The sequence below is a fragment of the Giraffa tippelskirchi genome, chromosome X, assembly GCF_054371585.1.
Source record: "Giraffa tippelskirchi isolate mGirTip1 chromosome X, T2T-mGirTip1v1.2.pri, whole genome shotgun sequence".
Taxonomy (NCBI): domain Eukaryota; kingdom Metazoa; phylum Chordata; class Mammalia; order Artiodactyla; family Giraffidae; genus Giraffa; species Giraffa tippelskirchi.
In genome coordinates this window covers 83021186-83047357 of record NC_137289.1, presented here as the reverse complement: position 1 = coordinate 83047357, position 26172 = coordinate 83021186, and the positions used below count along the sequence as shown (strand labels likewise).

Below are 26172 nucleotides of genomic sequence, written 5' to 3'. Positions count from 1 at the left end.
TAGATAATAGCAATTTGAAGGGGAAACGAAAATGTATCATTTTTAGCAGTCTTTCATCCTAATATATATATATATAAAAAGACAGGTGTTTGCAATTGTACTATAATATAGTAGGAGCCAACTTTGAAATGTCTTTAGTAAGAGCAGGTTCAAACACTACTGCAAATATAAAAAAAACACCTACTTGTACCCTCTTCAGAGAGGACTAATTTTCAAAATCCTGTTAAAGGAAATGAAAACCAAACAGTACTGCAAAGTAAAATACAAGCCCACGGAACAAAGTTAACATTTATTGAGTACCTACATCATGCCCGGTACTTCTCTATCCCCGTTGCTACCACCTTACCTCAGGCCTGCATTACCTCTCTCATCTGGATTATTTTAATATCATGGTAACCAGTATCTTAACATGCATTTTTTCTCTTTTTCTAAAATTTATTTCTTTTTAATTGGAGAATAACTGCTTTACAATGTTGTGTCGGTTTCCGCCATGCCTCAACATGAATCAGCCATAGGTATACACATGTCCCCTCCCTCTTGAACCTCCCTCCCACTTCCCACCCCATCCCGCTGCTCTAGGTTGTCACAGAGCACCAGGCTGGTCTCTGTGTGCTATACCACAACTTCCCATTAGCTATCTATTTTACACATTAACATTCATTTTCTTTTCTCCAATCCATCCTGCACAATGACACCCAAAATGATTTTTCTTAAATGAAAATTTGATGTTGGCCTTTTGTTTAGAATCATTAAATAGATCCCACAGCCTGTAACACAATGTCCAAACTCTCTTGACTTCTATGGTCTGATTCCCATCCTCCTTTCCAGTCTTTTCTCTAATGACCACCCTCACTCTATACTACTCTCTCTTTACACTCCATTTATTTTTAACTACCTGATGTTCCTGAAACTTGCAATGCTGTTTTATGCACGTTTGTTTTTTCCTGCACATTCTCTTGAAGAGCCTTCATCTTCTGTCCTCACAGCAACGCAAACAGCTACCATGTCTATTTTCAGTATCAGTTGAAGTCCTCCTAATGTCAACTCCCCATCCCCAACTTTTCCAAGAATGAACTGAATATCCCATCCTGTACAGGGTGCCTATACAGATTTCTATTACAGGATCCATAATTTTTATTGTAAAGATATGCTTATTAGGGGCTCCCTGGGGGCTCAGTGGTAAAGAATGAGACTGCAATGCAGGAGACGAGGGTTCTATCCCTGGGTCGGGAAGATCCCCTGGAGAAAGAAATAGCAACCCACTCCAGAATTCTTGCCTGGGAAATCCCATGGACAGAAGAGCCTGGCCAGCTATCATCCACGGGGCTGCAAAAGAGTCAGACATGACTCAGTGACTAAACAAACAAACAAAAAATGCTTATTAGACTGTAGGCTCCTTGGGAGCAGGAAGCTAGTCTTATTTATCAATGTATCCTTACTAATCAGCATAGTGATTGGCATGTTGCAGATACTTGCAAAGATTTTACCTAATTAATGAATAAGCTTCATTATTCAGGTTAAAGCTTTTTCACAGTCTACCAAAAGCTACAGTCGATCATCAGTAACTGAGTTCCATCATTTATTTACCTGAAATGTCTGTTTAACTCCACAATCATCACCCTATTTTTAAGTCCTCATCCTGCATTTTAATGCCACACTGACTTTCCAAAAGCCCACATTCATCATATAAAAGCCCCATCCATGAACTTATAGTGAATAATATTTTAAATCCAGATGCCTCTGGTTTGCCTTTAATGGTTCTCCATAAGCTGGCTCTACCTTTATCTATCCAATTTCAACTCATCTGCTCAATTTCTTCATCATATCTTGAGTCTGGCACTTAAATTCTTACCTTTACTTTCACCCCAACTGTTTCATCCTACATTCATACCTTATTCTTACCTAATGCAATTCAATATTAACCATCATTTATAGGCCAATCAGTCTAATTTTTTTTTCCATTAAACTTTACCCAAATGGTTTCCCCTTCATTTTTAAACCAAATACATTCAGTACCAGTCACATCAGCACTTTTGCTTTTAAGAATGTTACTTTTTCTCCCAAAGTAGACTATCATTTCCTTCAGGTAAATCACACATACATCTTATTATATTTCCTTGCAGATCCTTGACAAGTCTTAGTTACTGTGATAGCAAGCCATCATAATATGGTACACTTTTAAAAAGCTTTTCCAAAGCTTTTTTAAACTAAAAAACATCCTCTCTTTAAATAAAATCTTATGTTGCAGCCCAATACATAAAAGCGATAAAAGGGGAGAGACTCTGAAATGAGACATAGGGCTTGGAGTGCTGCCTATCTGGCCTTTCCCTACTCGCTTAGCCATGGGGTAGCCCTAGAACACCTCTGTAAATCTTCTGGGGCTCCTTGGAATACAATTTGAAAACTACTGTGCTCAAGTTCTAGCTCTGACACTTATTGGCCACGTACCCTGAGGTAATCACATATTCTCTAAGCTTCAGTTTCCCAAGATAATCAATATGCATGAGAAAAGCCTTTGTAAACTTGAAAGCCATATTGCAAATTTGAGTAATTTACAATTTTGCAAGCCATGAGTTAAACTGGTTATATTATACAATGTTAACAATAGTTGCATGATATAATGGTAGGGACTGTGAAAGCACTCTGTATTTTAAAATCCAGCTTTATTTAAAATAAAATAAAGCATTCTAAATATCATTCAATTCTGGGAATTCCAGGTCCTCTTCCTTGTTTCTTGTACTTAGAATTAACTTTTTAATCTTGATTTGGGGGCAATAAAGTGTAGTGATTAAAGGATGTGTTTTCAAGTTGGGCAGACTTGAAGACCAGCTTCAGTACTAATTAGGTGTGTAAGCTTGGATAAGTTACATAACCTCTCTTAATTTCTTCATTTAGAAAAATGAAAACAGCACTATCAGCTTTTTAGCTGCTGCTAGACTAAGGAAAATAATCTGAACAAAATTATTTAGTAGAGTATGAAACCCAGTAAGTTAACTACTATTTTCCTCTTGGGAAGAGCCGTGGGAGAGCTGAAGTGTTTTGCATTAAAGTGGCATTACATTTTTTTCTTGGGCAAAGGGTCATAGCACTAAAAACAAAACACAGTAAGTAAAATCTAGATGAAAAAACATGACACCTTTCACAACTCAGAGTGCCAAGTTATAAAACAGATGGTTTCTTTCCAGACATCCTATAACAAATAGCATTTCTCTCCTGTCTTGTTCTTTTAAATACACTGTCCTCATGTACTTCAAAGTCATCAAATTATCAGTAAGTGTTCATCAGATTAAACAGATTTCCTACAATCAGAAATTTACCACATAACAAATAACTTCAAAGCAACTATCCATTTACAAATTGGAATGGTGGCTTCCTATGAGAAATATTGCTAATCATGGGCTATTTCTCAAAAAAATTGAAGTTTAAGTGTATTTAGGAAAAATGCTAATTAAACATGAAACTTCACTATCTTTAAAATTATAAACATAAATATGTGCAAGTCCTTAAAAGAATACTCTTTGTCACACAAAATTAAGTACCTGGTAGAAAAGGGATATGAGTTAAATAAAACAAGGCAAGTACACGCTATGCAATTTTTTTTAAAGTAGAGACACATATGTACCAATATGGAAAGATCCGCAAGAAGCATCTAGGTGAAAAGAGCAAGTTGCAGAAGAGTGTGTATGGTATGAGTCCATCTGAGTTTGTGTCTTTTTAAAGATATACAAACCTGTTTGTACACAGAAAATTTTCCAAAGACTATTCAAGATCCCTCGGAGAAGGCAATGGCACAACACTCCAGTACTCTTGCCTGGAAAATCCCATGGATGGAGGATTTTCTGTCCATGGGGTCGCTAAGAGTCAGACATGACTGAGCGACTTCACTTTCACTTTTCACTTTCATGCATTGGAGAAGGAAATGGCAACCCACTCCAGTGTTCTTGCCTGGAGAATCCCAGGGACGGGGGAGCCTGGTGGGCTTCCGTCTGTGGGGTCGCACAGAGTTGGACAGGACTGAAGCGACTTAGCAGCAGCAGCATTCAAGATCCCTACTCACATTCTGTTATATAATTAAGAAAGGAAGCCAAATTACTATCAATTTAATATTCTATAACATGGAAATTGAAATGATTCTTTAAAGTATTATAAAAATGATAGATTTAACCTTCATGTGGCCCTAAGCGAAATGAAGTCAAAGTTGCTCAGTAGTGTCCACTCTTTGCAACCCCATGGACTGTAGCCCGCCAGGTTCCTCTGTCCATGGAATTCTCCAGGCAAGAATACTCGAGTGGGTTGCCATTTCCTTCTCCAGGGGACCTTCCTGACGCAGGGACTGAACCTGAGTCTCCTGCATTGCAGGCAGACTTGTTACCACCTGAGTCACCAGGGAAGCCCATGTGGCCCTAAGCTATTATCAAAGAGATTTGATAGAGACTGTCACAAAAACTCTTTCCTAAGTGCCCCATCAGTGAACTTTAAGTGGAAAAACAGCTCACTGATTAGAAAAACAAAATACTGGGACTACCCTGGCAGTCCAGCGGTTAAGACTCCATGCTCCCACTGCAGGGGGCATGGGTTCCATTCCTGGTTGGGGAACTAAGGTCCCACATGCTGTACAACTCGGCCATTCAAAAAAAAAAAAAAAGACAAAAACAAAATATTTGCTAATACAGACAAAGGTCATTAAAATTTTCCCAAATGCTTAATATCCATGTTACTTTAACTGGCATAGGTACACTGAGAATTAACTGAAGAAATCACTGATTTATATTAACATTCGAAATATTTATTCCTATTACCTTTTTAAATGAAACTGTTCCAGTCATATGAAGAACTAAGATACTGTTGAATATCTGTTTTGTTTTGTTTTGTTTACAAATGATTGAAGTGACTTTGGTAAAGTGACACTGTAACCTGTTAGCTGCTTTCCCAATTCTCTTAACAGCTACATGGAAATTTATGTGCTTAAATTTGAAACCAAGACAATAGGAAAAGAACCTCCCCTAATAATCCCCCCTAAAATGATGTTTTAGATAATCAGAATAGGTTTAAATACACACACACACACACACACACACACACGGTTTTCTCTTATGTATAATAGGCTCTTATCCAAGAACAATGGACCAGAAGAGAGATGTAGATACTGTTCTTGGCTTTGTCACTTATTAGCTGAAAACTAGGCAAGTCATTGAATGCCTCTGACACTAAGTTTCTCCATCTATAAAATGAGAGAGGTCTCTTTTCCAAGTATGAAAATCTTGTGTTATGACAGTGAAAAAAAGCAAGTAAGAGACACTTATTTGCTGATTCTTAATTGCTATATGACAACAAAAAATGTTAAGGAAGAGACAATTAAATCTCATATATAATTATTAAAATTATGTATGTCCTCTACTGGAGATTATTAAAAGAGAACCATACTATGTCTTTAAGGTTTCTACTCAGAAATCCTTTTCTGCAGGGCTGAATTTTTTATTTGGCATAAAATACGTATTTCAGATTACACTATCTTTTTTGGTACTATGTGGAGAACTGATCTCTCATTTAAATACAGTTTTATTCTCTTTGAAAAATTCTGAAATACAGCCTTAGTCAGATGAATAACTTTCATAGTAGTAATAGAATTTCCTTGATCTATATTAAGCTTTTTTTTTTTAAGCTAATATTCTAAGACGTTTACCTTTGGCAGCATGGGAGTATCCCTTTTCTTCTTCTTTTCTGAATTAGGGTCATCTAACAAGTCTGGCTCAAAGGTATAAAGTTCAGTCAGCTCATTCATGGTAAAATGACGTTCAACTTGCTGTTGATCAACAACTCGAAAAGACAGTGACTGCTTAGTTACTTGCCGATCATAAATCTTATCTTCCATGGTTCCCTTCGTAAAAAGGAATGAATAGACAAATTTTGTAAACATGCATGAAACTTAATCAAGAAGAAATATAGTTATTGGTTAATATAAAATAGCAAAACTTTATAGCAATATACTGCCATGAAGCAAATTTTATGAGCAATATTGCTTAATTCATGAGATTTTTTTTTCTGTTCAGAGTAGTTTATGTTGATGAGAAATAAAACTATATTACTGGTAATCATCCTAAAATTTCTGACCAGTATGCATTCATGTATTGCTTTATATATTTCTGTACTTGGTGAAAGAATGAGCATAGTCAGATACCAAGATAAACGGAATAAAAGAGTACATGAAATAAAATTTTAGGGGGTTATTAATGTAAGAATGCAACAGGGCAGTTTAATTCTTTTTCAGTGGAATATAACATGCTCTCAACAATCACTATAAACTGATTTTATGTAAAGTCTTACTTTCTGTAACTTCAGGACAAAAAATTAATAACTACAATGCCATATCTATTATATATTCTATATAACATTCTGAAGTAGAATGTAAAGGAGCTCTTAATTTAAATAACAGGAAAGAGTTTACAGTGTAATGAGTATACAGTACAATTATATTATGTATTCTTATGTATGAACAGAGATCTACCAATAAAATCTAGTCTCTGGTTGAGAAGCCCAGATTTGGAGGATGGTAGAGAAGGTAGCATCTGCTCCCAAAGAAGATGTAACAGTTAAAAGGGCAACTTGATTCTATAAACCTGTATAACATTGAACTGCATCCACTTCTTTGATTTCATTTACTTTCCTTAAATTTCAGTTTCTGTTTCTTCGTACCCGAGTTTATATTTAAAGGAAATTAATATTCATGACTAGAAATATTAAATATTCTTTGTAATGATTCTTTGTTATTATAATACATTAATTGTTTCTTCTTATTTAACCACACTCTTCAAACTAAGAGAGTATATGGTGCCACTGAAAACAATGATCATTTGACTTTCACATCTATAAGCAAATTAGATTTAGTTACTGGCTTTTCTATGCATACTAAGTAAAAGAATTATAAATGTTTAACTTTCTTAAACTAGCATGAAACTGCTAAATCTGTATACCCATGCAAATTCATCTCAATCTGAGAAATTAGAGACCTGGACAAACTACAAAACAGAAAATCTCGAGAGGTCAAAATTAACTTATATTGCTTTAAGAACAGGAATGATATTTTCAACTTTGTTTGCCTCTCTACAATACATGTATATTCTGAACTTCAAAAATATTGTCAGTTTCACCCAATCTTTCAATATGAAAAAGAGAATATAAATTATAAGCCTACCTGAGCTAAGAACCTATATACATACACAGGTTTAGTTTGTCCAAAGCGATAAACTCTGAATATACTCTGGATGTCATAAGATGGATTCCAAGAAGCATCAAATATAATCACTCGATTAGCAGCTACCAGATTAATTCCAAGAGATCCTGCTTTGGTGGAAATGATAAATAATCGCCCTCTGAAAATGCAAACACAGAATAAATGTTTAGAGATGAGTGATTCACAGATATTTTATTTATGATATGACTTTTTAATCCTAAGGCAGTTTTTTGAACAATCATGAGTTCAGAGAATTCATTATTTGCTTACTGAAGAAAAGAACAAGTCTAAGGAGTTGGAGTTATGATTTATATGCCCCCCAAAAATTGTAGTGCTGTAAAATGAGATAGTCTGATATAGGAATAAAGATAAATATGGACATCACATGTTCACAATGTATTCAAGATATTTATAGATTTCTCAATAAATGTATAAAATTTATGTACAACTCAAAAAATGTGTTCAGTAGTGTTATGAGTATTAAGTATATCAAAATGAAGGACACTGCTCAAGGAGCTGAGTGTAGGAGGGGTGGCTGATATATAATTACAATTGTTGTTCAGTTGTTGTTAAGTAGCTGTCCTGTCTGACTCTGTGCGACCCCATGGACATCAGCCCACCAGGCTCCTCTGTTGATAGAATTTTCTAGGCTAGAAAACTGGAGTGGGTTGACATTTCTTTCCCCAGGAGATCTTCCCAGACCAGGGATTGAACCCACATCTCCTGCATTGGCAGGCAGATTCTTTACCACTGAGTCACCAGGGAAGCCCTGAAATTGCAATATAATGTAACAAATGTAAACAGAAGTTAGATAGATGCAAGATATAGGGTAACAGGTGCTGTGCTCAATATGTCAGCAAACTTGGAAAACTCAGCAATGGCCACAGGACTGAAAAAGATCAGTTTTCATTCCAAAACTTTGGCAATGCCAAAGAATGTTCAAACTACTGTACAAGTGTGCTCATTTCACATGGTAGCAAGGTAATGCTCAAAATCCTTCAAGCTAGGCTTCAGCAATACCTGAACCAAGAACTTCCAGATGTTCAAGATGGATTTAAAAAAGGCAGAGGAACCAGAGATCAAATTGCCAACAACAGCTGGATCACAGAAAAGCAAGAGAATTCCAGAAAAACATCTACTTCTGGTTCACTGCACTAAAGCCTTTGATTGTGTGGATCACAACAAACTGGAAAATTCTAAGGAGATAGGAATACTAGACCACCTTACCTGCCTGTATGCAGGTCAAGAAGCAACAGTTAGAACTAGACATGGAACAATGAATTGGTTCGAAACTGGGAAAGGAGCACGTCAAGGCTGAGTAGTGTCACCTTGATCATTTAACTTATATGCAGAGTACATCACATGAAATGCTGGGCTAGATTAATTACAAGCTGGAATCAAGACTGCCAGGAGAAATATCAATAACCTCAGGTATGCAGATAATACCACTCTAATGGCAGAAAGCAAAGAGGAATTAAAGAGCCTCTTGATGAGGGTGAAAGAGAGTGAAAAAGCTGGCTTGAAACTTAACATTTAAAACACAGAACATGGCATCTGGTCCTATCACTTCAGGGCAAATAGATGGGGAAAAGGTGGAAACAGTGACAGATTTTATTTTCCTGGGCTCAAAAATCACAGAAGACAGTCACTGCAGCCATGAAATTAAAAGACACTTGCTCCTTGGAAGAAAAGCTATGATAAACCTAGACAGTGCATTAAAAAGCAGAGACATCACTTTGCTGACAAAGGTCTGTAACATCAAAGCTATGGTTTTTCCAGTAGTCATGTATGGATGTGAGTTGCTGTTGTGTTAGTTGCTCAATCGTGTCTGACTCTTTGTGACCTCATGGACTGTAGTCCACCAGGCTCCTCTATCCATGGGATTCTCCAGGCAAGGATACTCGAGTGGGTTGCCATGCCCTTCTCAATGGGATCTTCCTTAACTGGGGATAAATCCCAGGCCTCCTCTGTTGCAGGCAGACTCTTTACCATCTGAGCCAACAGGGAAGGATACAGATGTGAGAGTTGGACCATAAAGAAGGCTGAGTGCCAAAGAATTGATGCTTTTGAATTGTGGTACTGGAGAAGACACTTGAGAGTCCCCTTGACTACAAGGAGATCAAACCAGTCAATTCTAAAGGAAATCAAATCTGAATATTTATTAGAAGGACTGATGCTAAAGCTGAAGCTCAAATACTTTGGCCACATGATGGGAAGAGCCCCTGATGCTGGAAAAGACTGAGTGCCGGAGGAAAAGGGGGCGACAGAGGATGAGTTGGTTGGATGGCATCACCAACTCAATGGACATGAGTTTGCGCAAACTCTGGGAAATAGTGAAGGACAGGGAAGCCTGGCATGCTGCTGTCCATGGGGTCGTAAGTAGTCAGACATGACTTAGGGACTGAACAACAAGGTAACAAAAATAGGATCAAGACAGAGGGCTCCAGGAAGAATGTATTCAAGAAAAAAGTAAACAAAACTGATAGATTACCTGCTACACTGGAACACAAGAATTTATATTTCTGTAGAGAATTTGGGAATGAATTAGCAATAGTCAAAGAAAACTAAGCAAATGGTAAAAAACAAACCATTACTTCAACAAAAACGAACAGGTGCAGAAAAAAAGGAAAAGTAATCATAGTAGTTTAAATGGCTTAACTGTGAATATTCACGTAGTCACAACTAAGCAAACACTTCAAACTGATTTAGGCAAATACCAAGGAAAAGGGTATTGAGAAAATGAATGTAGAAAAGTGTGTATACGCATGTGAGTAAACTGCCACCTTAAATTGTAGAAATGATATATGTAAATAGAACAAAAGAGCACATGAAATGAGATTTTATGGCTTTACTGATGTAAGAATAACCAGAAGAACTGCTAAGAGTTGAAACTGTTATCTGCAGAGAGTGGAGGTCATGAGTAGGAAGAGGTTGATCAAGACTAATTTTTATATATGTAAATATATTAATTTGATATAAACAGAAATCTGATTTTAAAAGATCATAGATAACATTTAAAAAATATATAAACAAGTTTAAAGAAAAAAATTATTCAGTTCTACTCCATAGGAACAACCTCCATTCAAAGCATAGTACACTTCCTATAGGTTTCCTTTTCCAAGTGTATACATTTTTGTCTTATTCAGCCAAGATAATATAGTATCTGTATAAACAGTTTATATTATGAGCATTTTCTAAAATTTCTTAGTAAACATCAGCCCTAGTAGTTGCATAATATTTCACTAGATGACTATACAATTTGTTTACTGTTGACAGATGAGAAAAACTCTGGAATATAATGAGCTCTCAACAATCTCCACAAAATGCCAGTATACACCAAGCCTTACTTTCTACAATTTCATGACAGAAAATTAGTAACTAAAATTTCATACCTATTATAGGTATAGTATTATACACCAGAATGCAAAGAAGCTCAAAATGTAACTAATAAGAACAAGCTTATAATTAAGAAAAATTCTGGTACAAGATGAATTGAAGCACTAGTCATGTTTTATAATATCATATTGGAGCTATCACATGTCTAGGAATATAAACTATAGAAATTACCAGAAATGCAAGAATATATGTTCATCACAGTGTTATTTACAAGGGCATAAGTTTGGGGACAAAAATGTGCATGACACAGAAGATTAACTTACACTCTGGCTATTCAACATGTTATATTACCATTAAAAATCTACAAACAGGGACTTGTCCAGTGGTTAAGACTCCATGCTTCCACTGCAGGGGGCATGGATTGGATCCCTGGCTGGGGAACTAAAATTCCTGCATGCCATGTGGTGTGGCCCAAAAGAAAGAAAGAAAAAAAACCCACAATATTATGTTATGTGGGGGAAAAAAGCAGGGTATGGAACTTCATTAAGTATAATTACAACTGCATTAGAAAACAAAACATATACATACATACATACATACAACATTAACAGTGGTTACCTCTGGTCACTAGGATGATGGCCATTATTTTCTTCTTTATACTTATCTATAAAACATACTCATTACAGAGAATGAACTGTGCTTTCTTTAATTAGTGGATATGCTTAAAAGTTTACGGGCAAATGCTGCTCCAAAATTACTTCAGTTACTTAGATCTATTCCACATCAGCTAAGGGATCAAGCATATAAAACAGTATGGACTATGCGGGTTAAAAAAATACACACATAAGACAAGAGAAAATCGAGGAGAGAACTTCAAAACTCTTTGGTAATCTATCCACTAATGAAGAGTTCAATGGGTTTAATGAGCATGTTTATCGAACTGCTATCAATTCCAAGTACTGAACTACTCTGGGAATACAAAAGATGAAAAAAAAATTCTGGTAACTGCACTAAAGGAGACCACTAACTACAAAAAAAAAAAAAAAGACATATAAACAAATGTAATACAGTCTAGTTTGCACTAATAGAGGTACTTATTTACATGATAAAGATGCAGTCAGTGACATATTTTGGTTTTTAAAGGCACACAAGTGGGAAGCAAATGTGTAATTTTGTCCTCAAAAGAAAAATAAAGAAACAGAGATTCAAGTGACTGAACCAGTATCAAGAATTATTTTACAACTATTTAACCTTTAATATTATTCAGCCTGGAATATGTAAGCCCATACTAAATTAAACTTAACCACGATATTTTTATATTTTCTTAGTATTAAGGTACACACTAAGACACAATTAAAATATGAACCATATTTGAATGGTGTTGCTATAAACCGTTTTTGTATGTTTTTGGTTAAAAACCTGCAAGCATTTCTTTTAGGTATATACCTAAAGAAAGGCAATGCCAAAGAACGCTCAAACTACTGCACAATTGCACTCATCTCACATGCTAGTAAAGTAATGCTCAAAATTCTCCAAGCCAGGCTTCAACAGTACGTGAACCGTGAACTTCCAGATGTTCAAGCTGGTTTTAGAAAAGGCAGAGGAACCAGAGATCAAATTGCCAACATCTGCTGGATCATCGAAAAAGCAAGAGAGTTCCAGAAAAACATCTATTTCTGCTTTATTGACTATGCCAAAGCCTTTGACAGTGTGGATCACAATAAAATGTGGAAAATTCTGAAAGAGATGGGAATACCAGACCATCTGACCTGTCTCTTGAGAAACCTGTATGCAGGTCAGGAAGCAACAGTTAGAACTGGACATGGAACAACAGACTGGTTCCAAATAGGAAAAGGAGTATGTCAAGGCTGTATATTGTCACCCTGCTTATTTAACTCATATGCATAGTACATCATGAGAAATGCTGGGCTGGAAAAAACACAAGCTGGAATCAAGATTGCCAGGAGATATGCAGATGACACCACCCTTATGGCAGAAAGCAAAGAAGAACTAAAGAGCCTCTTAAAGAAAGTGAAAGAGGAGAGTGAAAAAGTTGGCTTAAAGCTCAACGTTCAGAAAACTAAGATCATGGCATCTGGTCCCATCACTTCATGGGAAATAGATGGGGAAACAGTGTCAGACTTTATTTTTGGGGGGCTCCAAAATCACTGCTGATGGTGATTGCAGCCATGAAATTAAAAGATGCTTACTCCTTGGAAGGAAGGTTATGAACAACCTAGATAGCATATTTAAAAGCAGAGACATTACTTTGCCAACAAAGGTCCGTCTAGTCAAGGCTATGGTTTTTCCAGTGGTCATGTACTGATGTGAGAGTTGGACGGTGAAGAAAGCTGAGTGCCGAAGAATTGATGCTTTTGAACTGTGGTGTTGGAGAAGACTCTTGAGAGTCCCTTGGACTGCAAGGAGATCCAACCAGTCCATCCTAAAGGAGATCAGTCCTGGGTGTTCACTGGAAGGACTGATGTTGAAGCTGAAACTCCAATACTTTGGCCACCTCATGCGAAGAGCTGACTCATTGGAAAACACCCTAATCCTGGGAAGGATTGGGGGCAGGTAGAGAAGGGGACGACAGAGGATGAGATGGCTGGATTGCATCACCGACTCGATGGACATGGGTTTGGGTAAACTCCGGGAGTTGGTGATGGACAGGGAGGCCTGGCATGCTGCGATTCATGGGGTCGAAAAGAGTCGGACACGACTGAGCGATTGAACTGAACTGAACTGAACAGTAGAACTGCTGGATCACATGGTATATACATGGCACTATTAAAGCTGAACAAATAGTTCCCCAAAGTGGTCATTCCAATTTACATTCCCGACAGCAGACTATGAGAATTCCAATGTTTCAGATCTTAGATAACTCATGGTATTGTCTTTTAATAAAGTATAACCTTTAAAAAATAGTTACAGTTCACAAGAATTTGCAAAAGTGGTACAAAGCATTCCTGTGTACTGGTTCATCCAGCTTTTCCAAATGGCAACAACTTACATAGCTACAATATGTTGTCAAAAACAGGAAACTGCCATGGATACTGGTACAATACTATGAACTCAATCACAGAGTTTATTTGGATTTCACCAGTTTTTATACATATTTTTATTGCTTGCTGTATAGCTCCATGAAATTTTATCACATATGCAGAATCATATAACCATTACCACAAACAGGGATCAGAACCGTTCCATCACCACAAAAAACCTCCCATATGTTAAACTGGAGTCACTCAGTCATGTCCGACTCTTTGTGACCTCGTGAACTGTAGCCTACCAGCCTCCTCTGTCCATGGGATTTTTCAGGCAATAGTACTGGAGTGGGCTGCCATTTCCTTCTCCAGGGGATCTTCCCAACCCAGGGATCGAACCCTGGTCTCCCTCATTGCAGACAGACGCTTTACCATCTGAGCCACCCCTTAGTATTTACACTATCCCCTTAACTCTAATCCTTGGCAACCACTAACAGGCTCTTTATCACTATAATTTTCTCACATCAAGAATACCATACAAGTGGAATCATGTAATATGTAACTTTTTGAGACTGGCATTTTTCACTCACCATAATACCCTCAAGATCCATCCAAGTTGTTGTCTGGATCATCACCAACAGTTCATTTCTTTTTACTGCTGAGCAGTATTCCATTATATGGACATATCACAATTTGTTTATCCAGTCACATGTTAAAGGACATTTGGGTTATTTCCAGTTTTTGGTTATCACAAATAAAGATGTGTATAGGTTTCTATGTGAAAGTTTTCATAAAGAAAGTTTTCACTTCTATGGCATAAATTCCCAAGACTGTGACTGCAGGATTTTATGATTAAGTAAATGTTTGATGGTTTAGTTTAAAAAAAAAATACCTATTTTTCAGGAAGAGTGGCTGTGCCATTTCATTTTCTCACCAGCACTGCAGGAGAAATCCAGTTTCTCTACAACCTCACCAGCATTTGGCAGTATTACTACTTTTTTATTTTTAGTTACTTTGATAGATATGAAATGATATCTTGTGGTTCTAATTTACATTTCCCTGTTAGCTAGCCATGCTGAACATCTTTTCTTGTGTTTTTTTCTTTTCTTTTGCCAGATATAGATCCTCTTCAGTGAAGTGTAAGTTTAAGTCCTTGACTAATTTTCTAACTGAAAAAAACAACTTCTCTTACCATTACATTTATATAATTCTTGATATACTCTACATATGAGTTCTTTGTTAGATATGCAGTTTCAAACACTTTCTCTAAGTTGGTGGCTTGTCTTTTCCTCTTCTTCACAAAGTCTCTCACAGACAAAAGTTTTTAATTTTGGTTGTTCAATTATTGATTTTTTATTTATGGATTATATGCTTTTGGTGTCACAGCTAAGACATCTTTGCTTAATCTTAGTTCCTGAAGATTTTCTTCTATGTTTTCTTACATATAATTTTTACACTTAGATTTAGGATCCATTTTGACTTGATTTTTGAATGGGGGTTAGGCTTAGCTCAAGGTTTGTTTTCAGCTTATGAATACCCCATTGTTTCAACACCATTTACTGAAAAGCTTATCCTCCCTTCATTGAAATACTTTTTTGCATCTTTGACAAAAATGTTTTTAACTTGTATTTCTCTGATGATTAATAAAAATGATCACATTTTTCTATGTGTATTGGGCATTTGGATATAATCTTTTGTAAAGTCTTTTCCAGGATTTTTGCTCATCTAACAATGGGGTTGTCTGGTTTAGTATCCTGATTTTTAAGAATTCTTTACATATTTTGAATCTGTTTATTGAAAATAGCTTCGGGACTCCCAGCTTATGGTTTGCCTTTTCATTTTAGCATGAAATGCCTTTGATGAATAGAAGTTCTTAATTTTAATCATGCTCAATTTATCAATTTTTCCTTTTATGGTCAGTACTTTGTGTGTCCTATTTACAAAAAAATTCTTACTACAAAATCAGGAAAATTCTCTGTGCTATTGCCATTTAAAATCTTTATGCTTTAGTTTCAATATTTAAATCTACAAACTCCTTGGAATTAGTTATGATGAAAATACAGATCAAGATTATGAAGTCTTGGGACTTCTCTAGTGGTCCAGCAGTTAAGAATCCACCTTGCAATGCAGGGTACGCAAGTTTGATCCCTCGTCCGGGAACTAAGATCCCACATGCTGCAGGGCAACTAAGCCCGCAAGCTGGAACTACTGAGTTTGTGCCATGCAATGAAAGATCCTGCATGATGTAGGAAAGATACTGTATGCCACAACTAAAATCTGATGCAGCCAAATAAATAAATACTTTTTAAAAGACTGTGAAGTCTTACCACTATATATCTATGACAATGGGTTAACAAAAACTGACATCAAGCGATGATTAGGACAGATAACAAAATGAAACACATACTCTACTAGCTGTAGTGTAAATTGGTACAACCATTTGGGAAAAATGTTTTGGCAGTATAAGCTAAAGCTGAATATGCACATACCTATTACCTAGCAATCCCACTTCTGGACATACACACAACATAAGCAACCTATATGTTCACTAAAAGACAGATAAAGTTCTTGAAAAAGTGTAATCTTTGGACTTCTAATTCTGGAAAGATAAAACAGACGTGCTGTTCCCTATTCCTCACCGTGTGTGTGTGTGTGTGTGCGCACATGCGCATGTGCATGCACACACAGTCACTCAGTCATGTCTAACTCTGCAATCCCTATGGAATGGAGCCTGCCAGGCTCCTCTGTTCATGGGATTCTCCAGGCAAGAATACTAGAGTGGGTTGCCATTTCCTACTCCAGGAGATCTTCCCAACCGAGGGATCAAACCTGTGTCTCTTGCGTCTCCTGCATTGGCAGGCAGATTTTTTACACTGTATCACCTGGGAAGTCCTATTTCCCACCATTAATACAGCTAAAACGTCTGGATACTATATATAAAACAAACATAAGAAGTTTCTTAAAAGTGAGAAGGAGGCACAGGGGCTTGAGACCTAACACATAACATAGCAGTGACTTCCATAGGCTTTCTTTTTGCCTTGTATATCCCAGACTGAGTGCTAAAGAACTGAGCGATCTGGAAACACCAGTGGGTGCTATAAGAATCTCCACAAAAAGCCTGCTCTCTAGCAAAAGAACCAAAAAAGGGGCAGACCAGCAAGAGAGAAAACTTTACAACAACAATCATTTGACTCCAGTCAAACAGTACAGACAAAATGTGGTGTACCTTCACCCTTGTCACTAAAGGCTGAGTGGGAAGCCCAGGCTTCCATCCTCACCTAATTGCAATAAGGCATAGCCAAAATAGTGTTAGGTAAGTTTGAATTAACAAAGTCCTCTCACCAATCCAGCAATGTCAGTGAAGACCATATAGGGAACTAAGAAATCCATTCCCACCAAGTGGTTCTAAGAAAAACCCACTCCCCTGCTACTAGATTAGTATCAGAACAAGTCAGGTGGAGAATTAAGAATTATATCACAACTCAAACAGAAGAACAAAGTGGAAATCTTAGAACTGAAAAATACAGTAACAACAACAACAAAAAAACCTCAACAGATGGGCTCAACAGTAGAGAACAGCCAACTCATTGGAAAAGACCCTGATGCTGGGAAAGACTGAAGGCAAAAGGAGAAGGGGGCGACAGAGGATGAGATGGTTGGATGGCATCACCGACTCAGAGGACATGAATCTGAGCAAACTCTGGGAGACAGTGAAGGATAGGGAAGCCTGGCATGCTGTGGTCCATGGGGTAGCAAAGAGTTGGACATGACTTAGCGATTGAACAACAACTACAAGATGTAACCATTAGGAGAAATTAGGTCACAGTACCTCTCTATCTTTGTAAGTACCTCTGACTCTAAATAGTATAAATAAATAAACATATAAATAAAATAAATAAGTTAAAAAAAACAGGATCAAGCTAACCAAAGACGCTGAGACTGTTAAAAGTGCTTCCTGGCCATACAAGACATTATGTTACTATTTTAAAGCTTATCTTAAAGTGTCTAAAGGCTTAACAATAAACAAAATTATATTTATTTTCTGAAAATTAACAAGTCATGAGAAAATAGAAGATGGATAGGTAGAAAAAGACATAATCTTTCACATTTGTGAATTTAATCCAGACAGATTTAGCTACTCAAGAGTAACCCCTCAAATCCATGGGGTGTTTGTGTGTGTGTTGTGTGTGTGTGTGTGTGTACACACACGCACATACATGAAGAATCTGAATCAGAGACACTTTCTGACAGATGTTTACGGGGGTTAATTTGCTAGTGAATAAGCCAAAGTGACTGCTCACCAACCATATTTCAACACTGTTTCCTTACTAGTTATCAAACATGACTCTCACAGGACAAATCATATGCTATTATGACATTTACAAATTTGGAAAACTGAACAAGTCAAAGGTTCAGATTAAATTTGACAAGAGTAGGATTACTCAGAATTCTTTCTTTACACTCACGCACAAATAATAACTTTTTAAAACATGGCAAACAGAATACAAAAATGTATGTATTTTTATATAGCTATATAACCATTAAAAAATAACTTTACTGTACTCAATCCCTTTGTAAGCTTTCCAGACTCTATAGATTTTAAATACCTAATAAAAATATACTTACTCTTTTCTATGGTCTAACTGGAATTTCCCTAGTTATAATTCAGGACGAGTGTAGGTCAGGACGGGCTTCCCTGGTAGCTCAGTGTGCTACCTGAAATGAATCTGCCTGCAACGCAGGAGCAGCAGGTTCAATCCCTGGGTTGGAAAGATACCCTAGAGGAGGGCATGGCAACCCACTCCACTATTCTTGTATGGAGAATCCCTGGACAGAGGAGCCTGGCAAGCTACAGTCCATAGGGTCACAAAGAGTCAGACACAACTGAAGCAACTTAGCATGCACACACGTAGTTTAGGACTCTGCTAAAATTAAAACATGTTTTACACACAATATACTACCTCTCAAACTTTAGAACATTTATTAAGGCATATCTTAGCCATCTTTTCATTAAACTAATCTCATCAGGCCCTTTGTTGTCCACTTGAAACACTGTTAATCGGCTGTGCGTGAGTGTGTTAGTCGTTCAGTCGTGTCCAACTCTTTGAGATCTCATGAAATGTAGCTCACCAGGCTTCTCTGTTCATGGAATTCTCAAGGCAAGAATACTGGAGTGGGTTGCCATTCCCTTCTCCAGGAGATCTTCCCAAAGCAGGGATTGAACCTGGGTCTCCCGCATTGCAGGCAGGCTCTTTACCACATGAGCCACTAGGGAAGCCCCATTAATTGGCTATACTCCAATACAAAACAAAAAATTAAGAAAAAGCTAACCCCATCTCTTCATTACTTTCTTAAAAGCAATGCTTTCACACGCACACATGTGTGTGTGCAAACATTTATATGTACATATACACATACATTTTTCTCTTACAAATTCATTTCAAGTATATTAATTGCTAATAGTTAAAAGCAACATCAGTAACACATATATAACACAACCTCTACCTACAGTGGTTTGAAGTATATTATTCAAGTTCCTTTGTGTCTCGAAAGATGATAAGCACATGAAAAGATGCTTCTCATCAACTATCATTAGGGAAATGCAAATTAAAACCATGTGAGGTTCCATTACACACCTATTAGAATGGGTAAATTTTTTTTTTAAATATAATACCAAGGACGGAGAACAACTAGAACTCTCATACACTGCTAGTGGGAATGCAAAACTATACAATTACTTCGGAAAACTATTTGGCAGTTTCCTACAAAGTCAAACATAAATTTACCATGTAGCCCAGCAACTGCACTCCTAGATTTTCACTTCACTTGGACAAATATCTACGGTCACACAAAACTTACACATGAATCTTTAAAACAGCTTCAATTTTAATTTGAAAACCTGGAAGCAACTCCAAGGTCTCTCAAACAGAAGTGGTTAAACAAACCACTCATCTATACAATGAATACATTCAAACAATGAAAGTTATGGTAACAAACCTTATACCCACACAACAGAATTCTATAATGAAATACAACTCAACAATAAAAAGGAACTAACTATTGACATGCAGTAATAAGGATGAATCTCAAATGCATTTTGCTATGTGAAAAAAGTAAGATTCAACAAGCTACAAACTGCATGATCCCATGAGTGAATTTCCTAAAGGATGATGAAACCATTTTATAGCTGGACTTTATCTTGTATTTGTCAAAATTTATAGTAGTAGACAATAAAAGAGTAAATTTTATTATCTGCAGATTTAGAAAGATTTTTTAAAAATTATACATTCAGAAAATGCTTCTTACCTCACATTAGTTTCATCATTAAATTCTTCAGCCCACTTTTTCCTTGACTGAGCAGTTGTAGAGCCATCTAAACGGTAATAGTCAATGTTTCTGAGCCACTTCCCTTCACCTGAAAATTCAACAAGAAAAGAAAAAAGATATATATATATATATATATATATATATATATATATATATAATCCTAGTAGTAAAAGATTTTTCTTTTTTGCTTGCAATTTAAGAGCTGTTTATATATACTCTATTTGCAGAGCAAGACAAATTTTTATTCAAGAGATAACTCATTGTATTACTAGTACAATTCACCACAGATTTCCTTCTAACACATACTGAATAGCAAAGGTACTCTCAAAACTATTTCACCTACATATAATTTCACCCTTGATTAGAATCCTATAAAACTTTCAAAAGAATATAATTAAGCTGCATGAAACTTCTTTTTAATTCAGTCTAAAAATGACCAGGTTTCCCCTTTTGTTATTAACAAGTTAATACTAAACAGATAAAAACCAAAGACATAGAATGCATTTATTCATTCACTGAACAAATAATTACTGAATACTTATTTATGTGCCAAAAAACGTTCTATGATCTACTAAGGTGAAATAAATAAAAGCAAAAATAAATAAATGGGACCAATTAAACTTAAAAGCTCTTGTGCTGCAAAGGAAACCACTAACAAAATGAAAAGAAAATCCATAGAAAGGGAGAAAATATTTACAAACGATATGACCAACAAGGAGTTAATATCCAAAATATACAAACAGTTCATACAACTAAATATCAACAAACAGTACTATCAAAAAACGGGAAGACCTGAACAGATATTTTTTCCAAAGAGGACATACAGATGGGCATTGTTGTTGTTCAGTCACCCAGTCACATCCAACTCATTGTGACCCCAGGGACTGCAGCATGCCAGGCCTCCCTGTCCCTCAACATCTCTGGAAGTTTGCCCAAGGTCACGTCCTTTGAAATGGTGATGCCATCCAGCCATCTCATCCTCTGATGCCCTCTTCTCCTTCTGCTCTAAATCTTTCCCAGCATCAGGGACTTTTCCAATGAGTCAGCTATTTGCATCAGATGACCAAAATACTAGAGCTTCAGCTTCAGCATCAGCATCAGTCATTCCAATGAGTATTCAGAGTTGATTTCATTTAAGATTGACTGGTTTGATCTCCTTGCTGTCCAATGGACTCTCAAGAGTCTTTTCCAGCACCACAGTTTCAAGGCATCAGTTCTTTGGCCCTCTGCCTTCTTCACAGTCCATTTTTCACAACCGTACGTGACCTCTGGGAAGACCATAGCCTTGACTATATGGACCTTTGTCGGCAGAGTAATGTCTCTGCTTTTCAACACACTGTCTAGGTTTGTCACAGCTTTCCTGCCAAGAAGCAATCATCTTCTGATTTCATGGCTGCAGCCACCATCCACAGTAATTTTAGAGCCCAAGAAGAGGAAATCCGTCATTGCTTCCACCTTTTTCCCTTCTATTTGCCACAAAATAATGGGTCTGGATTCCATCATCTTGGTTTTTTTTAATATTTAGTTTTAAGTCAGGTTTTTGACTCTCCTCCTTTACCCTCATCAAGAGGTTCTTTAGTTCCTCTTTGCTTTCTACTATTAGAGTGGTATCATCTGTATATCTGAGGTTGCTGATGTTTCTCCTGCCTATCTTGATTCCAGCTTGTGCTTCATCCAGCGCGGCATTCTTCATGATGTGCTCAGCGTATAGGTTAAATAAACAGGGTGACAAACAGACAGCCCTGTCACACTCCTTTCTCAATCCTGTATGTTGTTGCATACAGGGTTCTAACTGTTGCTTCTTGACCTGCATACAGGTTTCTCAGGAGAGAAGTAAGATGGTCTGGTATTCCCATCTCTTTAAGAATTTTCCACTGTTTGTAATGACCCACACAGTCAAAGGCTTTAGTGTAGTTGATAAAAGAGAGGTAGATGTTTTTCTGGAATTCTCTTGCTTTCTCTATGATCCAGCGAATGTTGGCAATTTGATGTCTGCTTCCTCTGCCTTTTCTAAACCTAGCTTGGACGCCTGGAAGTTCTTGGTTCATGCCTAGCATGCAAGATTTTAAGCATGATCTTACTATCATGGGAGATGAGTGCAATTGTATGAGTTGACAGGGACATTAAAAGATGTTTGACATCACTAATTATTCAGTTCAGTTGCTCAGTAATGTCTGATGTTTTGGGGCCCCGTGGACTGCAGCACACCAGGCTCCCCTGTCCATCACTAACTCCTGGAGCTTGCTCAAACTCATGTCCATCAAGTCAGTGATGCTATCCAACCATCTCATCCTCTGTCGTCCCCTTCTCCTCCTGCCTTCAATCTTTCCCAGCATCAGGGTCTTTTCCAATGAGTCAGTTCTTCACATCAGGTGGGCAAAGTATTGGAGCTTCAGCTTCATCATTAGTCCTTCCAATGAATATTCAGGACTGATTTCCTTTAGAATTGACTAGTTTGATCTCCTTGTAGTCCAAAGGACTCTCAAGAGTCTTCTCCAACACCACAGTTCAAAAGCATCAGTTCTTCAGCACTCAGCTTTCTTTATGATCCAACTCTCACATCCATACATGACCACTAGGAAAACCATAGCTTTGACTAGACGGACCTTTGTAGGCAAAGTAATGTCTCTGCTTTTTAATATGCTGTCTAGGTTTGTCATAGCTTTTCTTCCAAGAAGCAAGCATCTTTTAATTTCATAATTGACTAATTATTAAAGAAATGCAAATGAAACCATAATATCCTTTCCTACCTTCCAGAATGGCTATCATCAAAGAATCTACAAATAACAAATGATGGTGAAGATGTGGAGAAAAGGAAACCCTTTTACCCTGTTGGTGGGAATGTAAATTGGTTCAGCCACTATGGAAAACAGTATGGAAGTTTCTCAAAAAAACTAAAAAATAGAACTACCATAATATCCAGCAATTCCACTCCTGGGTATATATCCAAAAAGTCTGAAAACACTAATTCAAACACATGCACGCACCCCAATGTACACAGGAGTAGTCAAGATATGGGAGCAACTCAAAAGTCCATCAACAGACAAATGATTAAAGAATTTGTGGCATACATACACACATACACACAAACACAGACACATGAATATTACTCAGCCATAAAAAAAAGAATAAGATTCTTCCATTTTCAGCAATATGGATGAACCTAGGAAATATTCTACTTAGTGAAATAATTCAGATAGAGAGAAGACAGATGCTGTATCACTTACATGTAAAATATAAAAAATTACCCATACAAAGGTATATAACAAAACAGAAACTGACTCAGAGATACAGAAAACAAACCAGTGGTTACCAAGGGGGAGAGGCAGAGGAGAGTGGTAAGGGATTAAAAGATACCAACTATGTATAAAATAGATTAAAAAAAAACAAGGGTATATTGTATAGCACAGGGAATAACAGTCATTATTTTATAAAACTTGTAGTGGAGTATAATCTGCAAAACTACTGAATCACTATGCTGTATAAAAGTGTTAGTCGCTCAGTTGTGTCTGACTCTTTGTGAACCCATGGGCTGTAGCCTACCAGGCTCCTCTGTCCATGGAATTCTCCAGGCAAGAATACTGGAGTGGGCTGCCATTTCCTTCTCCAGGGGATCCTGCCAAACCAGAGACCCAACCTGAAATTAATACAGTGTTATAAATCAACTGTATTTCCATTAAAAAAATAAACACATCCATTCCTTTGAGAATTTAGACTAAAACAAACAAAAGAACAAAGTATGTCTCATCAAGTCAAATTTTGTTTATGTTCTAAAGACTGTAATATCCTACAAGATTCAAATATTAAGGATTTCTGGAATAAATGATCTAGCTATATTAATGATTCCCACAAATAGTATGTGTTTCTTTATTTTTGGCTGTGCTGGGTCTTTGTTGCTTTTGTGTGGGCTTTCTATAGTTACGGCTACGCTTCACTGCAGCATGCAGGCTTCTCATTGTGGTGGCTTCTCTTGTTGTGGAGCACAGGCTCTAGGGCACATGGGCTTTAGTAATTGTGGCACACAGGCTCAGTAGTCACAGCTGGTGGGCTCCAGAGTGCAGGCTCAGTAGTTGTGGTGCATGGGCTTAGTTGCTCCACCACATGTGGAATCTTCCAGGACCAGGGATCAAATCCATGTTCCCTACATTGGCAGGCAAATTCTTATCCACTGTGCCACCAGGGAAATCCTTAGTTGTTTAATTTTTTTTTAATAAAAAGTTGTTTAATTTTTAAACAACATTAAAAGTTTCAAAGTCTTAGGATATATCTTAAGGTGTATGCATGCTCAGTCATTCAGTGGTTTCCTACTCTTTGCAACCCCATGGACTGGAGTCCACCTGGCTCCTCTGTCCTTGGGATTTTCCAGGTAAGAATACTGGAGTGGATTGCCACTTCCTCTTCCAGGGGATCTCCCCAACCCACATCTCCTGCATTTGCAAGTGGATTCTTTTGCCACTGAGCCAAGTGGGAAGCTCCACATCTTAAGGTATATAAGAATAAACTATTCCTGGAGAAAAATTTAAAATTAACAAATTAATTTAAAAAAAGCCCACATGATCATCTCAATAGACACAAAGAAATCACCTGACAATATTCAATACACATTTATGATAAGAAAAACACACTCAAAAAACTGGAAATAGAAGAGAATTTCCTCAACATCATAAATGCTATCTACTAAAAAATAGAAATAACATTATACAGAATGGTGAAAGATCAGATGCTTTCCCTTTAAGATTAGGAACAAGAAAAGGATGTCTGGTTATGTCACATTAATTCAACACTGTACTAGAAGTTCTAATGAGGGAAATAGTCAAGAAAAAGAAATAAAAGTAATCCATATTGGAAGGAAGAAGTAAATCATTATTTGCAGATAACATGATCTTGTATAAGGAAAATCCTTTAAAATCCACAAAACATGACTAGAACTAATAAATGATTTAATATGCAAAACTTAATTCATACATTTGCAATGAAAATTCAAAATTGAAAGTAAGAACACAATTCCACTCATAATGTTATCAAAAAGAATAAAATAAATTTAACATAAGAAATGTAAAATGCATACACTGAGAACTATAAAACATTGGTGAAAGAAATTCAAGACTTAAGTAAATGTTAAAACATCCCGTGTTCATAGAAGACTTAATATTGTTATGAAGGCAATACTTCCTAAAATGAACTTACAAGTTCAAAGCAATTTCTATCAGAATTCAAGCTGACTTCTTTGCAAACTTTACAAGCTAATTCTAAAATTCATATGAAATTGCAAGGGATCCAGAATAGCCAAAAAAAAAAAAAATGTTGAAGAGAAACAGTGTAGGGGGAATCACACTTTCAAAACTTACTTCCAAAGCAAATGTAATCACAACAGTGTGCTATTGGCATGAGGACTGACATATAGATCAATGGAACAAAACTTGGGGAGTCAAAAAATAAATCTGTCTCTTTGGTCAACTAATTTTCAACAAGGGTGCCCAGAAACAATGAATGGAGAATGAACAGTCTTCTCAGTAAATAGTGTTTGACAACTGGATAGCCACAGCAAAAGACTGAAGTTGGATCTTTAACCTCAGAGCATATATAAAAATTAATGCATCAAAATGCACCAAAGACCTAACTATAAGAGCTAAAACTATATAATTCTTTGAAGGAAGCATAGGAGTAAATATTCATGAACTTGGATTTGGCAATGGCTTCTTAGATATGACACTAAAAGCATAAGTAACAAAAGAAAAAACTAAAAATCGGACTTCATCAAAATGAAATACTACCTAGAAAGTGAAAAGACAACCCAACGAATGAGAGAAAATACTTACAAAGCATATATCTGTAAACGGCCTCGTAAGCAGAATATTTTTTAAATTTAAAAAAAAAAAGGTCTTTCAAATGAGCAAAGGACCCGAATAACCATTTTTCCAAAGAAGATATACAAATGGCCATGAAACAATTGCCAAAATTATTAGTCACTAGAGAAATACAAATCAAAATCACAATGAGTTAACATTTCACAGCCACTAGGATGGCTATAATTCAACCACAGAAAACAAATGTTGATAAAGATGTGGAGAAATGAGAACCCTTGTACAATGTTTCTTGAGTGCAGCCAGTATAGAAAACAGTTTGGTTGATCTTCAATACATTAAACTTAGAATTGCATATGACACAACAGTTCCATTCATAACTATGCAATATATCCCAAACAAGTAAAAACAGATTTTTAAAGAAATAAAAACTTGTATACAAACATTCATAGCTGCACTATTCACAATAGCCAAAAAGAGAAAACAACTC

General features: G+C 36.6%; 1 protein-coding gene across 16 annotated transcripts in view; it reads right to left on the bottom strand.

The window, feature by feature from the left end:
* ATRX (ATRX chromatin remodeler) overlaps nucleotides 1-26172 on the bottom strand; it is a 280028-nt gene that overhangs the window by 28365 nt on the left and 225491 nt on the right. For all 16 annotated transcript variants that reach the window (XM_081563568.1, XM_081563581.1, XM_081563575.1 and 13 more), the window contains 3 exons: nucleotides 19858-19966; nucleotides 7193-7370; nucleotides 5684-5878 (listed from right to left, as the gene is read on the bottom strand). In XM_081563568.1, the coding sequence (XP_081419694.1) occupies nucleotides 5684-5878; nucleotides 7193-7370; nucleotides 19858-19966 (482 nt within the window). The remainder of the gene's footprint in view (nucleotides 1-5683; nucleotides 5879-7192; nucleotides 7371-19857; nucleotides 19967-26172) is intronic.